General features: G+C 42.0%; 1 protein-coding gene across 1 annotated transcript; it reads right to left on the bottom strand.

Moving 5' to 3' along the window:
* Window positions 1-1,956: 1,956 nt before the first annotated feature.
* On the bottom strand, window positions 1,957-20,882 carry LOC129769955 (alpha-N-acetylglucosaminidase). The gene is made up of 4 exons (XM_055772496.1): window positions 20,574-20,882; window positions 20,333-20,514; window positions 19,082-20,270; window positions 1,957-4,039 (listed from the first exon to the last, which is right to left on the bottom strand). The coding sequence occupies exons 1-4, from the start codon at window positions 20,799-20,801 to the stop codon at window positions 3,380-3,382; spliced, it is 2,259 nt and encodes a 752-aa protein (XP_055628471.1). The 5' UTR covers window positions 20,802-20,882; the 3' UTR covers window positions 1,957-3,379.
* Between the last annotated feature and the right edge of the window lie 1,555 nt (window positions 20,883-22,437).

Raw genomic sequence — 22,437 nt, 5'->3', positions numbered from 1 at the left:
CCCATCCTCGGGGACAACGAGTTCGACCTGATCAACATTCAGACGCTCAACATAAACAGTACACGAATCAGCACAGACGTAAAACTGGTGGCAAAGCATGGAGACATCATTTACAGACAAAGCGAACTTTGCGACATTTGCGAAGCTACAACCCTTCTCGAAGATGATTGCATCTATAACCTTCTGAATCACCAAACACCAAAATGTATCATAAAACCCGTCAGACAACCCATCCGTGTCGAAGAAATTAAGAAAGGAGTCATACTTGTTGACACAAACAAAAATGTATTGATCTCTGATTCATGCAACAATTCCAGACTGATCAACACCCCGACAATCATCGAAACAAACAACTGTACAATCGAAGTGATGAACATCACCTTCAATAACCAAGTAACTTTTGGAAATAGTGAAGAATACCTTCTCCCAATATACGGAAATAAGTTGATACAATTAAACTATACAGAGGAGAATAATGAAATCAACCACCTCAAATTGGAAAACCTTAACAGTCTGCAGGACATAAAGTTAGACCTGCATCGTTCAAAAAGGACAACAACCATCGGAGGAGGAGTCCTCCTCATGCTAATCATTATCTGTTCTTTTACCATTTATATCATCGACAGAAGATTCAAAGCGAAGGAAAGAGCAACTCTGGAAATTCGAAGCCATGTTGGAACCACCACGGAACTTAAACAAACCATTGGAAAAGGAGAATTTGGACCATTACCGAGTCTCGTCCTTTTCGAAAGATCGTCCGAGGACGGACGAGAATCTAAGGGGGGAGGCGTTACACCACAACCGACCGACCAAGGCGTCCCAGAAGTCAAGACGTCAGCAAAAGCACAGCCGAGACCCATAGCAACAGACAGAGGCGTCAAAGTTACACCGCGCGTGTAAACCAACATTTGCCGACGCCGCGGAAATCAATCGAACGACGCGAACAAAGGTTCGATCAGGTTCGAACCACCGACGGAAATAATGAGATCAGCAGATGTAGTCTATTTAAGCCTTGTAATACGATTATAGAATTTAGTCTTGAGCGTAGCCGAGTTGAATACGGGCATAAAGGTTTATGAACCGAATGTAAAGTGTTATAAACGAATAAAAAGGGTAATTAGAAATTAAATAAAAGTTTTTTTTAAACCGCGAGTTAAGTCACGGCATAATTTATATATATATATATATATATATATATATATATATATATATATATATATATATATATATATATATATATATATATATATATATATATATATATATATATATATATATATATATATATATATATATATATATATATATATATATATATATATATATATATATATATATATAACGTATATATAACATCATATGCCCTAAAATTTGGTTGGCATATAATGCGCCTAACTGGCATATGCATGCAAAAGTGGAGGCCATATACATACATGGCAAGTTCTTACCGAATTTGTTTGGATGAATATGCAACTTTGACCGGCTATAATAGCGATTATGTTGGAATTGAATTGCGATCTAATATGAATATATTCAAGAATTGTTAAAGCACCAAATACGACTTTTGCCATACTTATATATGATTTATTACAGACCTAGAAAAAAAACAAATGGCGCAAAATATTTTCGTGAAATGTTTATTACAACCTCACGAACCGCCATTTTTATATATGAGTATTTATGTTCGTAGAAATAATAATTGTTTGATTGACTTGTGTTGGGAGTGGAACATGAATATTTAAAATGACACAGATTGATGTTTGGTGAAAACTGCTCCGATGTGGGTTCGAACTCCGGTCGTCTGGATTATCATCCACCAGCTATCTCGCGCGGCTATCTGAAATTTAATTCAACAGCGGTTAAAACTTTCGAGTGCATCATTGACATTTCAATATGATGTAATATGTTCTTTATTAGGATCTAATATGATTTACTGTTTCATGATTTTCTTCAGCATGCAACACGATTTACTACAGTACTGAATCGATTTAAATTATACGTTTATACGACACACAAACTGCATCAGCGTAATACTTATGACAGACATACAGCTGTACTTGCGTTGTACTTCGAAAATTGTACGTCTGTCACCATGTACAGCGCTAGAACCATGCAAGCAACTCGGTACAATCGCTGTACCTGTACCGACCTATTTTACCGCTGTACATGGCTACAGTTGTACTGTGCGCAGCGCCATAGACGATTAGTGGTGGGTAGCATGAACAAAACGAATCAAAACATTTGGTATACAATCTTTTCATTGACTTTCTCTTGAGTTAATAACTCAGATTGGAAACATATTTGTTGTGTTCGATAGTTTAGACGCTAAATAAAAACCTTTTTCATTGAAATATTGGTGAAAATACAATGCAATAAATTCAAACTTCTGATTGTCAGTCTGACATGCGGTACAATGTACAACCAAAGTATGTGTGTCATGCTATCGTGGTACCTGTACAACGCTGTACACGTACAGCGCTAGTACAGCTGTATGTCTGTCCATGGTATTATACTTATGACAGACATACAACTGTACTAGCGTTGTACTTCGAAAATTGTATGTCTGTCACCATGTACAGCGCTAGAACCATGCAAGCAACTCGATACAATCGCTGTACCTGTACCGACCTATTTTACCGCTGTACATGGCTACAGTTGTACTGTGCGCAGCGCCATTGACGGTTAGTGGTGGGTAGTATGAACAAATCGAACTAAAACACTTGGCATACATTCTTTTCGCTGACTTTCTATTGAGTTAATAACTCAGACTGGAAATTTGCTTGATCGTTTGGACGCTAAATTAAAACGTCATTGAAATATGTGTTGAAAATTGGAAAAATTCTGATTGTCAGTTTGACATACGGTACAATGTACAACCAAAGTATGTCTGTCATGGTACGATAGTACCTGTACAACGCTGTACTCTTACAACGCAAGTACAGCTGTATGTGTGTCCCTGGTATAATATACGCATATGATGCGGATTAAATATATTTTACGACAATGTACATCAGAAAACTAATGTTTATTATACCGAATTGCGACTTAATTTGATAATGGTATATAAAATCGACTTTTTACATTTTATGCGATTTCAAATATACACGATACATACTTTGATTGATATTATATACGATTATGATTTATTCGGATTTCTTGTAAGACTTGGCACGTGCAAAATTATACGATTTAATGTTTGCTGGGAAGTGTATTTGACCGGCTGAAATTGACCCTCAGCGTCTCGATCGTTCATCACTGGTCGGATTGAGATTCATCTCGCTAACAAGCGCACCAGATGATAAAGCTGGCAAGGGAGCGAACAAATGAGTTTTGATTATAGCAGTAGTGCTTCACAATGTTTGATCATTATTTATTCATTTTATTTGTTTCCTGATTTTGGCAATATTTTTAAAGTTTCACTTAAAGCGCTCCATTTTCGATACAATTCTCGTGCTATCTCTAACGCATTTCCTTCCGCAGCGACTGGATACCGCTTATTATCTGTGCTGAAAGCCAACTCTATAAGGCGGAAAATTTTACTCCTCACTTTCGTTTCGTTCAGTGTTCTATTATCCTTCAATGCTGCTTCCATTTCCGATAAGAACATTCTCCAGCGTGGCAAGAAGAAATCCTCAACCACACCGGCCCACTGTTTGTTCGCATAATCTACTATCTGACCCTGGGGTCCCCAGAGAGTGATCTGATTTCGGGCGTTGTATTCATACTTTTGACGTTCCAGACTGGTTTGGCCCAAGGCTTTGGCAGATTCGAGCCATCGACCTAGCAGGAAATGCTCGTCAGATCGGAGCAAACGGTTCAAATCCTTCAACAGCTGTTGGAACATTTGTGAATAAACTTGTAGCGAAGTCCGATTTCTTAAGTGGTAGGTATCCATCACGGTCAAGTATATCCGATCAGCTGTATTTTGGAGAAATTGACGTGTCACATCGACGACATCGTTTAGGAAGAGTTTACTTGTGCTATCCGCTGCGAGCAGTAATTCCACACCATCGTTGAAGAATGTTTCGTTATACCATACCTAAGGAAAAAATAAACTTTTCATTTCGTCTGTGGTAATACAATTTCCGTTCTAGAATGATGAAATGAAATGGAGCATATTATTTTGGTTATTATTATAGTTTTCTAACATAAAAGTTCTTTCCTCGTACTGTAATTACTAAATTTACCGAACTTTACAAAGAGATATCCCACTTAATATAACATTGAATAACGTTTCCGCACTATATACAGTAAATCAAATAGAACCCATCTACCCGAAACAATAAAATTTGCTCCGTACAATGCCAAATTTTTCTAAGACATTTTGAATACTTTGGAAATATTTGAAGCCATCTACAGTTAACACTCCTATACTCGCGCTTAGATCTAAGAGACCGAGAAATCAATAATTCGTTCATTTCTTAAAAAACATCAACACTACGACATAGCGATTTTCTCTAGCTTCGTCATTCGTTTTTCGTCATCGTTTAGCGTATTGTATGAGTTGGTACGAAGGGGACGTGTATCACTTTTTCACCACTTTCAGTCTGAAACACCGACGCGAGTATAGGAGTAATACTTTGGTCAAGTGATTTTTTTCCTATTTTAGAATATTGTTCAATGAAATGTATAAATTAATGTCAGTGGCGTGGAATATTTATTAAATATAATGCAGAATATTATTTTCGGACTATTTTTATTTGATTTTAGTCCTTTTTGTCACCGGATTTAACGAATTCATATATTATTGCAAAGTACAAAGTACAAGTAAAGTAAAAATGTCGAACGAAAAAGAGCGTCGTGAATTAATCCTGCGCACTCATTTCGAGAATCCGGAGTTGTCACATCGGGACATCGGTAAGATGCTGGGAATCGTCCAATCCACGGTCAGCAGAGTACTAAAACGATACTTCGAGAACCTAACCATCGACCGGAAGGTGAAGAACGGCAAAAATGGATGCTCCGTCAGTGAAAAAGATCACAAGCGCGTAGTTAAGCAGTTTAGACGTGATCCGAGAAGTTCGGTCCGGGATGTCGCCAATAAGCTGAATTTGTCAAGTTCATTCGTCCAGCGGACCAAGCAGCGGGAGGACCTGCGTACATACAATGTTCAGAAGGCTCCTAACCGCGACGAAAGGCAATACATGAAGACGCGAGCCCGGAAGCTGTACACCGAAATGCTGACGAAGCCGCATTGCCTGGTAATGGACGACGAAACCTACGTCAAAGCGGACTTTCGTCAGCTGCCGGGCCTGTTGTTCTTCTCCGCAGAGGACAAATTCAGCGTTCCGGAGGAGATTCGCAAGCAGAAACTATCCAAGTTTGCCAAAAAGTACATGGTGTGGCAAGCGATCTGCTCTTGCGAAAAGCGGAGCGCCCCCTTCGTGATGACCGGCACGGTAATTCGTACAACTGATTCCTTTGACCTGGATTTTAGACGATGTGATTTCAACTCTTTAAATAGCGTATTTTCATTGGTCGAATGGGAGGAACTTCTTCAAGATCGTACAGTTGATTCCGCCACCCATATGTTTTATGATACCCTGTTTGAGATCATACATTCGAAAGTACCCCGACGCCACCGTTCTATTAATAGGAACACCAGGAAGCCTTGGTGGACTGCAGAGTTGCGAAGGCTGCGAAACAAACTGCGTAAAGCACGCAAACGATTCTTCATCGATAAATCAAACGAAAACCGTGAATCTCTTCGCATCGTGGAAACATGCTATAAGGATCTTGTAGAGAACAGCTACAGGGCCTACCAGCAGAGACTTCAATCTGATATGAAACGGAACCCTACGGCGTTCTGGAAATTCGTTAGAGAGCAAAGAGCGAGTAATCGAGTACCACAAGTTGTCGAATACGGTAACACAACAGCAAACCTACCTGATGAAGTTGCTGATCTTTTTCGACGATTCTTCCAAAGCGTGTTCAAGACTGAGCTGCCTCAACCAGGATCTGGATGTTTTCGCAACCTACCGTCGCATCATATCCACCTACCATTCTTCAATTTTACCCACGAGGAAGTTTTAAGATCATTGCAAAAACTAGACGCGACGAAAGGAACCGGAGTGGACGACTTAGCACCTATCCTGTTGAAGAACTGCGCTTCATCATTGGCCTTTCCTCTGACAATACTCTTTAACAAGTCGCTCGAGGAAAGAACATTCCCTAGCCTATGGAAAACTGCGAAGATGATTCCTATCTACAAATCAGGCAGCTTGCGGCGCGTTGAAAATTACCGTGGAATATCCATCCTTTGTTGCCTAGGGAAGCTACTCGAATCACTGATCCACACAGTGCTACTGTCTGCAGCGAAATCGATGATATCTGAGTTCCAGCATGGATTTGTACCCCATCGTTCCACAACGTCCAATTTATTATGCTACACCAACGTGCTCTTTCGTGAAGTTGAACACAGAAATCAAGTGGACTCTGTTTATATTGATTTCTCGAAGGCTTTCGATACTGTTCCGCATATTCTTACAGTGAGAAAAATGAAGCACATGGGTTTTCCTGATTGGATATCCGATTGGTTGATGTCTTACCTGACCGGTAGGAAAGCTTTTGTTGAGGTGAACTCAGCACGATCCACAACATTCGATATAGCGTCCGGAGTCCCCCAAGGAAGTGTACTAGGGCCATTGATATTTGTAATCTTCATTAATGACTTGTGCCTACGAATATCTTCTGGAAAACTATTGTTTGCCGACGACCTTAAAATTTTCCGAGTCATCAAATCAGCTGCGGACTGCTGCAGCTTGCAGGCCGATATCGATTCTCTAGCGCAGTGGTGCAAAGACAACGGCATGCGTGTGAACACAAGTAAGTGCAAGGTGATCACCTTTAGTCGTTGCTACGAGCCGATAGACTACCGATACAAGATCGACACTCTTTTCTTGGATCGTGTACATTCTATCCGTGACTTGGGTGTTATCATGGACTCAAAGCTACGTTTCCACGATCACATCTCAGCTATCACCTCCAAAGCATTCTCTATCCTGGGATTTATACGTCGGAATACGTCACAGTTCACCGACGTATATGCACTAAAAGCTTTGTACTGTAGTTTAGTGAGGAGCAACTTAGAGTACGCTGCACCGGTCTGGGCCCCATACCACGTTTCCGAGATTGTACGTATCGAGCGTGTACAGAAATGTTTCATTCGATTTGCATTGCGACATCTCCCGTGGAATGATCCCGTCCATCTTCCCCATTATTCGGAACGTTGTCGTCTAATCGACTTGGAATTGCTCACGGCAAGGCGACTGAAGATGCAACGACTGATTGTATTCGACATCCTCAGTGAAAACATCGAGTGTGCCGATCTTCTTCTGCATATTCCAATAAACGTTCCTCAACGTCAGCTGCGTTTCTCCGCATTAATTGCTGTTCCCGGACATAGAACATGCTATGGCTACAATAATCCATTCAGTTCCTGCCTTCGAGCCTTCAACAATGTCTGCCAAATTTTTGATTTCAACATGATTATTTTAGAGATTATTTTAAAGCTAGGATTAAGAATATATCATAAGTATAACCAGTCTGTACGATACTCTCGAAGACGATGAATAAATAAATAAAATAAATAAACGGGCAGGTTTACCTTAAGGAGTGCCTACAGAAGCGCTTACTACCACTATTGAAGCAGCACGAGGGCTCGACCATCTTCTGGCCGGATCTCGCTTCGTGCCACTATTCAAAGGACGTGTTGGAGTGGTACGAAGCCAACGGGGTCACCTTCGTGCCAAAGGAAATGAACCCGCCCAACGCGCCGGAGCTTCGCCCAATAGAGAAATATTGGGCGATTATGAAACAGGCCCTCCGGAAGAACCCAAAAGTTGTCAAATCGGAGGCGGACTTCAAGAGAAAATGGATTTCTGTTAAAAAAAACCACAAACTGACGTTGTACAGAACCTTATGGACGGGGTATAGAGGAAGGTGCGAGCATACGGGTTTGGGCTCGAAGTATGAATAAAAAGAAAATGCCAAAAGTTGTTTAATAGTTTTCATTTTACTGTCTAAAATTTTCAAAAGGATCGGTCTACTGGGCGAATTTCTACAGCGTTTTTTCCGTGATGCAATTTGATGTGACACACCCTTTATTTTGCGGCAACGATGACATCTTTCCGGATACTTCTCGATTCTTCTCAAGTCCACTAGTGGTTAATGCTAACTCGATGACCACCTGTTGATTGCACTTGATTGAAAAATCACAAAACCAATTGTATCTGGTCGCAGCATTATACGAATAGAAAACATTAAAATAATCTCTTTCGCTGGAATGTAATTTTCAATTCCATCACTTCTTTCCAGGTTTCTTCTCGATAACCAGCAAACGAAAAGAGTTGCGCGCGTGTATGTGTGTGTGCCGGCTGCTTCGATTTCTTCCCGGGGAACCGTTTTTCGATGCTGATACTCTCTTGGTCACCTTCTCTTCTCCTTCTGATCGATCGGCTTTTCTGCACTTCCTCACAGTTAAAACAAACTGATTGCGTTTCAGGTCAGGTCGGGCCAGGTAATGAATCCCTCGATCCCTCGCCGTCCAGCTCGTCCAGCACGTTCAGCTCGTTCAGTAACGATGTTGTCTTGTCGATGTTCTCACGAAAAATGAATGCGTTCCACCACCAGAATATCGCTTAAGTATGCTTTTTGTGCGTGATTGAATCGAGAGAAGGTGTGGTTTACGATGCCAATTTGGAAGGAAAACTAGAGGGGAATGAACTCTCTGAGTTTGAAACTTTCGACGACTGAGCAATAATCGATTGAAAATCATATAATTTTCGCGATGCGAAACATTTTCCGTTGCGCGCGATGGGGAAGAATAATTTTCAGGAACTTTCCTGTTAATTGCGATTGATTGAAAAATCACAAAACCAAATGTATTTGGTTGCAGTGTTATATGGATAGAAAACATTAGAATAAACTCTTTCGCATGAATGTATTTTTCAATTCCCAGGAGAACTGGCAGATTATTTTTCAGCAACGATTAGTTCTTTCCAGATTTTCCTCGATACTCGAAGCCCACCAGTGGTTAATGCTAACTCAATAACCACCTGTTAGCAGCACTTGATTGAAAAATATTTGGTCGCAGTGTTACATGGATAGAACACATTAAAATAAACTCTTTCACATGAGTGTATTTTTCAATTCTCAGAGGAACTGGCAGATTATTTTTCAGCAACGATTAGATTTTTCCAGATTTTCATCAATACTCGAAGCTCACAAGTGGTTAATGCTAACTCGAAAACCACCTGTTGATTGCACTTGATTGAACAATCACAAATGCAAATTTATTTGGTGGCAGTGTTATATGACTAGAAAACATTAAAATAAACTCTTTCGCTTGAATGTTTTTTTTTCAATTCCCAGGGGAACTGGCAGATTATTTTTCAGCAACGATAACATCTTTCCGGAATCTTCTCGATGCTGGATGGCAACCAAACGAAAATAGTTTCGTGTATGTGTGTGTGTGTTGTGGCTGCTCTGATGTCTCAAGCGGAACCGTTTGTGGCATCACTCTCCTCCCAATGGATTCCCTTCTGGCTTAAGGTGCACAAACAGACTCTTGGTGACACCGTTCATCAGCGCTTTCATGATAAACGAAGTTGGCTTCACCACAACAGCGACAACATGCTCCAATCGCTGTTCAATTTAAACTGAGTGGGTTTCCGAGCGGCGCTCGCTTATATACCGATTGGTGATTTCAATAGCCTGTTTTGAAAGCAATTTTAAGACTATTGAAACAAGTTTTTGGATAAAAAGTAACAAGTATATAACGCGTAGACATTTTATCGTTCGAATGAAGTGTTTATCATACCATTTCGTTCGGTTGTTTAGGAGCTATTAACGGTCCAAATCTCGGTCTACGGCGTAACGCTTTCGTTTTCGAAACTTTGATTTTACACCCCGGTATAGAAACGAAAGACGTAGTCCTAAGTCAAAACTTTGAAGTATCTCGCACGCCCGATCACACATGACACTAATTGGCATGATGTGTTCACATGGTGTGAGTAGCTGCACTGCAGTAACTGACTAGACCGACTCGTATGCTTACTCGCACCATATAAACTAGGCTTCACTCGGAGCGAAAACTCAGGTAGGTAAGCACAGAAATTTACAGAACAAGTGTATGAAAAAAATCGAGGGGTTGTATCCGGGACACGACCGCTTAGGACGTAGGACGGCGCAATCTTTTTTTTAAAATTTTGTTGATATATCATTTCGGATATTATTTGCGGATACGTCGAAATTTCATAAATAACTCTTTAGTAAAAAGATCCGGAGACCCTGAAAAGATTTAATGGCTTGCGTGATTTTGTACAATCATTTCGAGAAGCCACGATGCTTTCTTGTCTTTGCGAGAACAATACACTAATTGGTTATATGTCGCAATTTGTTTCTTTATATCAATGCACGCATTGCACTGAGTATTTAACAAGAGGCATCTTCCGTGCATCGTCATTCAACAAGCATCAACACGCGTCTAACAGAAGCACACAGCTGCAGTGATAAAAATGAAACATCGCGAGAATGACCGTTTATGAAAAATCGTTTCTCGACACTCGATCAAAACCGTCAACAAAGCTAGGAGCTTGTTGCATCAAAACCGAGCCGATGCACACAAGAGCAAATACGAATGGCAACCAAAAGTATCGAAGGTGTGCTCTTCACATGTACAGGAGTTGAACAAGTTCTAAGTTTCGCGCAACGAAAACAAGCAACCCACACAAAACCAAACACCGATGGCTATATTCGCCTGCGTTCACAGCTCGAGGGGAAACGAGCAGAATAAACGACCTTTGTTGTTCCGGGCACAGAAAGATTCTGAGAGATGCAATACTTATACGCTAGCGAAAGCTTACTAACTATGCAAGGGTAGAGTTTACTTCGCAAATATTCTCTTTTTGCTATCCCCCTTCGTTGTTTCTATTCTAGCGGCTGTATACGTTGCTCGTTATTGACAGCTCTGTTCGGGAAAGCACACAAATGGACAGAACAAATGTATAGGGAAATGGGAATGCCAATTTTCATCAATTTAAACCATATACAGACTATGGGATTGTAATGTATAGCATATAAAACAAATCTTAGAAAATTCCCGATTCGATTGGTATGCAAAACGTTAAAATCCGTTCTCAGTAAAAATAGTTATTTACGATCACTTTATTTCATAAAAACGTGACATATTTTCTGATTTGGCACCCTTAATGTAAGACGTAGTCCTACGTCAAAACTTTATAATTTTTGTTAATTTAAACAATGGGTTAAGGATGTGTAATGTTTCACATAACAAACAATTCTCAGAGAATGTCCTATTTGATTGATATGCAAATCATCAACTTCTGTTGGCACCAGACAAAGTTATCTTTTAACGATGATAACGTGACATGTTTTCTGATTTAGCTCCCTTACTGAAGTAGGAAGTTTTGACGTAGGACTAGTTGATTCAGGTGAATAATAGGAGGCTAAATTTATCAAAAGGAAAGGAAGAAAAAACTCACTGATTATATTTTGTGCTTGGCTGGTAGTAGCATAGGTAAATGATTTTTCTATAATGATCAATATTTGGACAACAGAAAAGTCACGACATTAACGCTATGATAATTGTCAAACAGAATTTTGATCTGGAATGTGACAATGAAAATGGGAATGATCTGGAATGTTTTATGATAAAAATTCCGAAAAACATAATATTCGCAGAATCACTTGAGCATCTAAATTTTTCTTCTTTGTAGAAATCAAAGCAGGTACATCCAAGAATGCTTGATTGATTGGTTTTATACTTAGTTTTATTTACTCATTAGCTGACCCGGCAAACGTTGATCTGCCAAATAAATTACTTCTAGAGAATATTTTGGTGATTGAATAAACAATAACTTATATATTAAGTATGATTGAATGGTTTTACGTTTTTGATTCATTTTTTGATGAAGATCAAACGAATATGTGGCGATAAGAACTATGACATACAGAGAATTGAGCGCTGTATGATGACCGCCAACAATTAAAAAAAAAATCAAATCATTCAAACTATCTTATTCCAATGTACGAGGGCGGTCCGATAAGTACTTAACCTCATCGTCCGATGGCGTCAGTATCGCTAGAGAGATTACTTATCGTGTAGTACATTCTCGTAAACGGCTACTGTCGAGATGTCAAACGAATCGGACTCGTAGTTTTGTTTTGACCGTGTGTGGAAGCGATTTTAGAAAAAAAATGGAAAAAAAAGAAATTCCACCGTCGCCACGGCCAAATTGGTCGAATTGCACTACAAACTGCTGCCCCATCCGCCGTATTCTTTTGTTTCCAAACATGAAAAAGTCACTCGCCGGGCAGAAATTTGAGTCGAATGAGGAGGTCATCGCGGCCACGGAGGCCTACTTTGCAGACATTGAGAAAACTTATTTTTCAGATGGATTAAAGAAGTTAGAGCATCGCTGGGTCAAGTGTATGAAGCTAAAAGGATCATCATCGCTGGTGTATCGTGTGTATCAAGTGTATCGAGCTAAGAGGAGACTATGTTGAGAAATAAATCGCCACTTTTCCAAAATTTTTGTTTTTTTTCTGTAGACTAACTACTTATCGGACTACCCTCGTATTTCATGGAACACCAAGCCCAATGTTGGCTATGTCAAATTGTCATGCTTTATCACACTATCGCAACTTGATTGGACTTGAGTCAAACGGATTACAGAATGAAAAATGCGATCCGTTCGAGTTATTCTGACTCGATCGTATTTCAAAATACGGGTGAGTAGTTGATCAGTAGACGGATCTGGAATTTCCGAGGCAGAACTTCGCTGACATCGAAAGTTTCGATGCTGAAGCGGATTTGTAACCTTGCTTACTCGGATGGCGACGATATGGAACGCCGTTTGCACGAGATGGAGGATCTGTTCCAGCGGTTAGTGAATGCCGGGTTGGAATTAGGAGCCACGCTGACAGCTTTTTCTAAGAAGCTTTCCGGCATCGTTTGAAGCTGTGACAACAGCATTGGAGAGTCGTCCGGAAGAAGAATTGACGATGGACATGGTTAAAAGGAAACTGCTGGAAGAAGTTCTCAAGCGAAGTGAGAGTTCCGGCCGAGGTGAATCCATTTTACGTGTCGAAACCAAATCCATCGTGTGCCACCATTGCATGCAACCAGGGCACATGAAGAGAAATTGTCCTACATTGAGCAAGAGAAACAACAAGCAGAGGGACGTCACTAAGCAACCAAAACCGAAGGCGCGTGTTGCTAAGGAGGATGACGTGGTGGAGGGATCGCTGTTTGCTTTTTTTTTTTTTATCTGTATTATAGTGATTTTCAACTCATTTGGCTGGTTCGTCACTTTTTACTTCCATTTTTGGAAGAATGTCGGGAGTGAGAATTGAACTCGTGACCTTTAGCGTGAGAGGCATGGATGTTACCACTACGCCAGATCGCCTCCAATCGCTGTTTGCGTCATCTGCAAATGCATCATCCAAGTGTGTCATCCAACAAAACAACCGTGTTGCAGCAGTGGCCAGCAAGAACGGTGGCCTGTATCACCTGAATGTATGCAGTCAAAACTCGAAAACCGTCGTAACGAATCATACAAAAAATTGCTCGCACGGTTGGAACCGTAAGTTTGGGCACCGTGACATCGATGCTATCCAACGGCTGGTACGTGAGGGTCTCGCGACTGGCGTTTGTTTGCGTAATTGTGGTATAACCGTAACGTGCGAATGCTGTTTGGAGGGAAAAATGGCAAGGCTCCCGTTTCCGAAGCAGTCTAGTATTCAGTCAACGAATGTGCTTGATTTAATTCACACCGACATTTGCGGCCCGATGAACACCGTTACGCCAGGAGGAGCGCGTTATTTCATGACGCTGATCGACGACCACAGTCGATTTACTGTGGTGTATTTCTTGAAACGCAAGTCTGAAGCTGCCGAAAGAATTGAAGGCTATGTCGAAATGGTGCACACGCGTTTTGGTAGATATCCAACAATAATCCGGTCCGACCAAGGAGAAGAGTATAAGTCCAAACGCCTTGGGCGATTTTATCGCCTGAAAGGGATTTCCCCTCAGTTCACAATCGCTTACACACCACAGCAAACGGTGTTACAGAGCGGAAAACCCGAAGTTTGGTGGAGATGGCGCGCTGTATGCTGCTGGACAGTGAAATGGGATATCGATACTGGGCCGAAGCAGTTAATACCGCTGCTTATCTGCAGAACCTTCTGCCAACGTGGTCGACGGAGGTAACACCATATGAAGCCTGGTATGGTAGGAAACCGGATGTCAAACGCTTGCACGCGTTCGGAAGTCAAGTCCGGAAGTACGTTCATATTCCATCGTAGGAAAGGTCAAAGTTGGAGCCAAAAGCTGTCTACTGGTAGGATATTCCAATCAGCACAAAGCGTACCTCTTTATCGATCTATCCAACGACAAGGTGGTGTATAGAAAAGACGCACGTTTTCTGGAGGGGGAGAAGTCACCCAAGCGCTCAGTTAAGCCAACCGATGTAATCGAGATTGAGTCGCCGTCTCTCTGCGACATCCAGTCCAAGATCGAACGAGTTATTCAAGCCGATGATAAAGATGTTGATTCGGATGCTGAATATGAGTCTGGTGCAGAGTCTCTGAACGAGGACGTCGTTGAGCCATCCACTCCGATGCGCATAACAGAACGCACCACGAAGGGAATACTACCTGTTCGGTACCAAGAAACGAGTAGTTTTCTGAAAAATCTCCCACCTGAACTAAGAACGTACGAAGAAGCTCTCAAGAGTGCTGAAAGCGCTTTATGGAAAGCAGCAATTGAGAAGGAGCTGCATTCGCTCCGTGCAAACCGCACGTGGGAGCTGGTAAACCTCCCCGCCAATTGGAAAGCAATCGGATCCAAATGGTTATTTAAGCGCAAGCTAGATGAACACGGCAACATTGTGCGCTACAAAGCTCGACTAGTGGCACAAGGTTTCACGCAGAAATTCGGAATCGACTACGACGAGGTGTTCGCTCCTGTGGTCAAACAGGTCACCTTTCGTGTTTTATTGTCGGTTGCTAACCAGAAGAAGATGATCGTCAAGCATGCCGTTGTCAAGACAGCTTACTTGAATGGCGTCCTGGAGGAAATCGTGTACATGCGTAAACCACTAGGGTTATCCACGGAGGACGATAGCATGGTTTGCCTTTTACGTAGATCCCTGTACGGGCTTAAGCAAACCGCTCGCGTTTGGAATATAACTTTTGAAGCTGTCCTGAAGAAGATGGGGTTCGAGCAGTCGAAGAATGACTCGTGCCTCTACGTTTGTCGAGCCGAAGGTAAATGTGCTTACATAGTGGTATACGTGGATGACTTGGTCGTTGCCTGTGAAAAGAGGGGAGAGTATGAGCATCCGAGAACTAAACCAAAATTTCGAATTAACATCGTTGGGCGACATCAAACATTTCCTAGGTATCGAGGTGAATCGATCCATTGAGGGAATACGAATGTGCTTGATTTAATTCACACCGACATTTGCGGCCCGATGAACATCGTTACGCCAGGAGGAGCGCGTTATTTCATGACGCTGATCGACGACCACAGTTGATTTACTGTGGTGTATTTCTTGAAACGCAAGTCTGAAGCTGCCGAAAGAATTGAAGGCTATGTCGAAATGGTGCACACGCGTTTTGGTAGATATCCAACAATAATCCGGTCCGACCAAGGAGAAGAGTATAAGTCCAAACGCCTTGGGCGATTTTATCGCCTGAAAGGGATTTCCCCTCAGTTCACAATCGCTTACACACCACAGCAAACGGTGTTGCAGAGCGGAAAACCCGAAGTTTGGTGGAGATGGCGCGCTGTATGCTGCTGGACAGTGAAATGGGATATCGATACTGGGCCGAAGCAGTTAATATCGCTGCTTATCTGCAGAACCTTCTGCCAACGTGGTCGACGGAGGTAACACCATATGAAGCCTGGTATGGTAGGAAACCGGATGTCAAACGCTTGCACGCGTTCGGAAGTCAAGTCCGGAAGTACGTTCATATTCCATCGTAGGAAAGGTCAAAGTTGGAGCCAAAAGCTGTCTACTGGTAGGATATTCCAATCAGCACAAAGCGTACCTCTTTATCGATCTATCCAACGACAAGGTGGTGTATAGAAAAGACGCACGTTTTCTGGAGGGGGAGAAGTCACCCAAGCGCTCAGTTAAGCCAACCGATGTAATCGAGATTGAGTCGCCGTCTCTCTGCGACATCCAGTCCAAGATCGAACGAGTTGTTCAAGCCGATGATAAAGATGTTGATTCGGATGCTGAATATGAGTCTGGTGCAGAGTCTCTGAACGAGGACGTCGTTGAGCCATCCACTCCGATGCGCATAACAGAACGCACCACGAAGGGAATACTACCTGTTCGGTACCGAGAAACGAGTAGTTTTCTGAAAAATCTCCCACCTGAACTAAGAACGTACGAAGAAGCTCTCAAGAGTGCTGAAAGCGCTTTATGGAAAGCAGCAATTGAGAAGGAGCTGCATTCGCTCCGTGCAAACCGCACGTGGGAGCTGGTAAACCTCCCCGCCAATTGGAAAGCAATCGGATCCAAATGGTTATTTAAGCGCAAGCTAGATGAACACGGCAACATTGTGCGCTACAAAGCTCGACTAGTGGCACAAGGTTTCACGCAGAAATTCGGAATCGACTACGACGAGGTGTTCGCTCCTGTGGTCAAACAGGTCACCTTTCGTGTTTTATTGTCGGTTGCTAACCAGAAGAAGATGATCGTCAAGCATGCCGTTGTCAAGACAGCTTACTTGAATGGCGTCCTGGAGGAAATCGTGTACATGCGTAAACCACTCAAAGGTCAAAGTTGGAACCAAAAGCTGTCTACTGGTAGGATATTCCAATCAGCACAAAGCGTACCTCTTTATCGATCTATCCAACGACAAGGTGGTGTATAGAAAAGACGCACGTTTTCTGGAGGGGGAGAAGTCACCCAAGCGCTCAGTTAAGCCAACCGATGTAATCGAGATTGAGTCGCCGTCTCTCTGCGACATCCAGTCCAAGATCGAACGAGTTGTTCAAGCCGATGATCGGCAACATTGTGCGCTACAAAGCTCGACTAGTGGCACAAGGTTTCACGCAGAAATTCGGAATCGACTACGACGAGGTGTTCGCTCCTGTGGTCAAACAGGTCACCTTTCGTGTTTTATTGTCGGTTGCTAACCAGAAGAAGATGATCGTCAAGCATGCCGTTGTCAAGACAGCTTACTTGAATGGCGTCCTGGAGGAAATCGTGTACATGCGTAAACCACTCAAAGGTCAAAGTTGGAACCAAAAGCTGTCTACTGGTAGGATATTCCAATCAGCACAAAGCGTACCTCTTTATCGATCTATCCAACGACAAGGTGGTGTATAGAAAAGACGCACGTTTTCTGGAGGGGGAGAAGTCACCCAAGCGCTCAGTTAAGCCAACCGATGTAATCGAGATTGAGTCGCCGTCTCTCTGCGACATCCAGTCCAAGATCGAACGAGTTGTTCAAGCCGATGATCGGCAACATTGTGCGCTACAAAGCTCGACTAGTGGCACAAGGTTTCACGCAGAAATTCGGAATCGACTACGACGAGGTGTTCGCTCCTGTGGTCAAACAGGTCACCTTTCGTGTTTTATTGTCGGTTGCTAACCAGAAGAAGATGATCGTCAAGCATGCCGTTGTCAAGACAGCTTACTTGAATGGCGTCCTGGAGGAAATCGTGTACATGCGTAAACCACTAGGGTTATCCACGGAGGACGATAGCATGGTTTGCCTTTTACGTAGATCCCTGTACGGGCTTAAGCAAACCGCTCGCGTTTGGAATATAACTTTTGAAGCTGTCCTGAAGAAGATGGGGTTCGAGCAGTCGAAGAATGACTCGTGCCTCTACGTTTGTCGAGCCGAAGGTAAATGTGCTTACATAGTGGTATACGTAGATGACTTGGTCGTTGCCTGTGAAAAGAGGGGAGAGTATGAGCATCCGAGAGCTAAACCAAAATTTCGAATTAACATCGTTGGGCGACATCAAACATTTCCTAGGTATCGAGGTGAATCGATCCATTGAGGGAATACGCTTGAACCAGAAAACTTACATCCAAAAATTGTTGGATCGTTTCGGAATGTCAGACGCTAAACCATCGAAGTTTCCCCTTAGTCCCGGTCACACACAATCAAAGGAGGAGAATGGTGTCGAGAAATTTGCCAAATAATCATCAATTCGCGAGTTTGATTGGAGGTTTATTGAACGTGGTCGTGAATACGCGTCCGGATATTGCAGCCGCTGTATCCATACTGGGAAGAAAGACCAGTTGTCCGACTCAAGCAGACTGGCTTGAAGCAAAACGGGTATTGCGATACTTAAAACATACGCTACACGATGGGTCAGAGTTTCACATCTATGTTGATGCTGATTGGACCGGTGACTCAAGTGATCGGAAGTCAACGTCTGGTTTCCTGTTCCGTTTCGCTGGTGGTTCGATTAGCTGGAGTTCGAAAAAACAAACTTGCGTGACACTTAGCAGTACAGAAGCAGAGTATGTTGCGAAATAGTTTTCGATGTTGGAAATAATCGAAGTTCATGTTAACAACAATTTCATACTCACACTCATCCACTCACATACTAACAAGGAAAACTTTCAGCAATCTTTCATTTCATCATTGAGAATTGATTCAGATGCAATTTCCAACAAATGATTACAGAGCCAGCGGTAGTTATACGTCTACCTTGCGGTTGTATCACAGATATAACCCACTTCTAGTTTTTTATGCATTAAATGACTGATTATCTGTATTCGAACGATAGATGAACTTTGCTTCACCGTCTCTAATTGTATGCAAACTTTGTGAATACGAATTGCAAAGATGCTTTGTATTTTTTGTTTACCAAAAATTGGTAAATTTGGTTGTTTTTTAGAATCGAAGAACTTGTTTGCACTTTTCCCATAAATTTGTTCTGTAAAAAAATGTAAAAATTGTCATTTATATAAAAATATCAACAAAACATTATGAATGCATATTCACCGAACAGCAACATAGAACGTTCATTACACGAAATTAAATCAAACGCTTATGATGATAATAGCAATTGTTCACTTACCCAAGGCTGCAGCTTCATACTGGGTCTTCGGTTGAAGGTATATTTTCCTCTCATAAGTTCCAACCCTTTGAATGAGTATACAGTCTGTCTGAAGATACTCCAAGCATCTTGTAGCCTGCCATCGTCACTCCCATACCGAACTGTGCTGTACCTTCTGAACCACTTGTCAGTATCATTGATATCCTTGTTCCATCCCAGTTCTAGTGCGAACTCATACAATCCATAGTTTTGATTGATTCCTTCAGGCGTAATACCGGTGCCCATCATCGTCATATTTGGATCGGATCGTGTTTCCAAAATCCTTTCATAAACTAACTCCACTGAGCCCAGCATTCCGAGCGTTCCGCCAAAGTTACTCAGCATACACCATACGAATGGTTGTCCATAATAAGAGTTCGTCCTCGTGTATTGGGGATATTGTTCCGACTGTAAGTCTAGCACTAGGACCCGACCGATGGGTATGGCCGTGAGAAACGCTTGAATTGCACGATCGCTCCACAGAGGATTCTTGAGGAACATCCAACCTTGTAGAAGCCATACAGCAAGTGGGTCTACCTTTGCCATAGCTTTGAATATTCCTTCCGCTGCCCCCGCAAGATATTTGGAGCTAGTCGAGTGGGGTTGAACCTCATTGAAAGGATCACTAAAATAAATGTGATCCGTGCCGTACCGTGCGATCACTTTGGTGACAAATTTTGATCCAATTTCAAGAAACAGTGGGTCTATCGGATCCAAAAACAGAGGACTGGCGAACTGATACGGAAATCCGTTCCACACCTCCACCGAGGTAAGTTTCGCATGTGGAAAGAGTTGTTTAAACTGAATAGGTAAGTGACCGGCAAACGCCGGGAGCGCCACAATCATTCCCAGCCGACGCATCTGCTTAACGACCTGCGACTGCAAGGTAGCGGAGAAATCCATAAAGTTTTGGGTAAGTGGGCCACCCCATCCTCGAATGTTACCCATCCGTTGCCAAGCGAAAAATCCAGGACCAGAAAGATGACTATCGATTTCGTATTGAGTCAGGTTATACTCGCTATAGATTTCCGTCCAAAGATCTTCCTGGAAGGGTGCTAAGCTAAGCGTGATTCCCTGTAGAGCCATCCAGTCGATATGGCGGCGCCAATCTTTCCACGTCCACCAGGTGAATGAGTATGACCATGTGCAGACATTTTGGTAGTATATTATGCTAAAACGGAAACGTATATCAAAATGTAATCAATGTAATCGTATGTTAAATTTCTGCAATACCTGCTGGGAGCCTCTATTGTTACATTCACATTCGGCAGAATTTGTGGTAGTTCGAGCTGATCGCCATCCCATGAAATATGGCAACCACAGAAATATTTCAAATAGTGATAAAAACCTTTCGATGCAGCTACACCAGTGGATCCTGTGATGGACACAGTTGACATACCGCCGGTTTTGAGAATCTGCAACGTACATACTTAAATTTCTGATGAAATTATCTCAAAATCGTTAACGGTAGAACCTTAAAAGAATTTTGTTTTATTCCACTATCAACGATTGGGACAAACAGATCACTATGTTGTGGGATAATTCGTCGGATAAGCTCAGCTACCGCCATTCGTTGATCTTCGACAGATGTATTAGTTTTGATGTGCTCCAGGATATGCGCGCTGAAGGCAAATTCTCCATAACACTCATGTGAGCTGGTGATAATCAGCATAAAAACTATTACGATTCGGTACAATTCCATGATCACTGCTTTATGCTACACTCAAAACCAGGCGACTCAATCGTCAGCGATTGACTGATCTTGCGACGCTCCGAGAGTCAGCATGCTTGCGGTATCAGAACCATTATAGCTAATCATCTCTTTGTGAAAGCAAACTGTGTTCATTCATGTATACTTAGACATACTTTGCTCATTGATAACGCAATGAAAAACTTGACCTATCCCTGCACGTGCTTCACCGCATGTGGTGCTGGCACTGTGCCCAGAATAAATGCCCGGTGCCCGGAATAAATCGCCACAGTAAACAACCGCCTAGAAAAAGTGTAGTAGGCTAGAAATATTGTGGCGTGGGAAAAACAACATGCTTATAAATGCCTCACATTTCAATTATAAATTTATTTTCTCGTTTTCGTTTTTCGAAATTTATTCTCAGCGCAATGTAATGGGACGAAGTCCCCATTTAAGGCAGTATTCTAGTCTAGAAATTTTAAAAAAATCAAAATATTTGACGTAGGACTACGTCTTTCATTTCTATACCGGGGTAAAATCAATGTTTTGAAAACGAAAGCGTTACGCCGGAGATCGAAATTTTGAGCGTTAATAGCTCCTAAACAACTGAACGAAATGGTATGATAAACACTTCATTCGAAACATAAAATGTATACGCGTTATATACTTGTTACTTTTTGATCCAAAAAATTGTTCCAATAGCCTTAAAATTGCTTTCAAAACAGGCTTTAGAAATCACCAATCGGTATATAAACGAGCGCCGCTCGGACACCCACTCAGTTATAATTGAGCAGCGATTGGAGCATGTTGTCGCTGTTGTGGTGAAGCTAACTTCGTTTATCATAAAAGCGGCTGATGAACGGTGTCCCCAAGAGTCTGTTTGTACACCTTAGGCCAGAAGGGGATCCATCAGGAGGAGAGCAACCAGAGAAGCAGCGAAATAGAATGAAGCACGATTGGAAAGGAAAAAGAAAAAACAGGAAGTGGGTTATATCTATGGTATAACCGCAAGGGTGACGTAGGACTATCGTTGATTTAGAGATCATTTGTTTGAAGTTGAATCTGAATTCATTCTGAATGAATGAATATTTGGAGAACTTCGAAAACGAGAGCGTTATGTTGGAGGCACAAGGTTTTATGCATCCAATATTGGATACGGAAATATCCTACTGATGGGGAAGAATAATTTTCAGAAGCTATCCTGTTAATTGCGATTGATTGAAAAATCACAAAACCAAATGTATTTGGTCACAGTGTTACATGGATAGAAAACATTAAAATAAACTCTTTCACATGAATGTAATTTTAAATTCCCAGAGAAACTGGCAGATTATTTTCAGTAACGATTAGATATTTCCACATTTTCCTCGATACTGGAAGCCCACCAGTGGTTAATGCTAACTCGATAACCATCTGTTAATAGCACTTGATTGTTAATAGCGCGTGTATGTGTGTGTAGCGATGTCTTCCCAGGGAACCGTTTGTGACATCACTCTCCTCCTGATAGATTCCCTTCTGGCCTAGGGTGCACAAACAGGCTCTTGGTGACACCGTTCATCAGCGCTTTCATGATAAATAAAGAGCTTCGCCGCAACAGCGACAACATGCTCCAATCGCTGTTCAATTAGAACTGAGTGGATTTCCGAGC

This window comes from Toxorhynchites rutilus, chromosome 2 (genome assembly GCF_029784135.1).
Source record: "Toxorhynchites rutilus septentrionalis strain SRP chromosome 2, ASM2978413v1, whole genome shotgun sequence".
Taxonomy (NCBI): Eukaryota; Metazoa; Arthropoda; class Insecta; order Diptera; family Culicidae; genus Toxorhynchites; species Toxorhynchites rutilus.
This window is presented reverse-complemented; position numbering and strand designations above follow the sequence as displayed.

Bases quoted from the DNA above. Each gene is read 5' to 3' on its own strand.
- LOC129769955 (XM_055772496.1), bottom strand. From the start codon at position 20,801: ATGGAATTGTACCGAATCGTAATAGTTTTTATGCTGATTATCACCAGC. The intron at 20,271-20,332 runs GTATTGCAGAAA...TTTCCGTTTTAG, and splicing joins ACAATAGAGGCTCCCAGCAG to CATAATATACTACCAAAATG. The intron at 4,040-19,081 runs GTAAGTGAACAA...TTTTTTCCTTAG, and splicing joins GTATGAAGCTGCAGCCTTGG to GTATGGTATAACGAAACATT.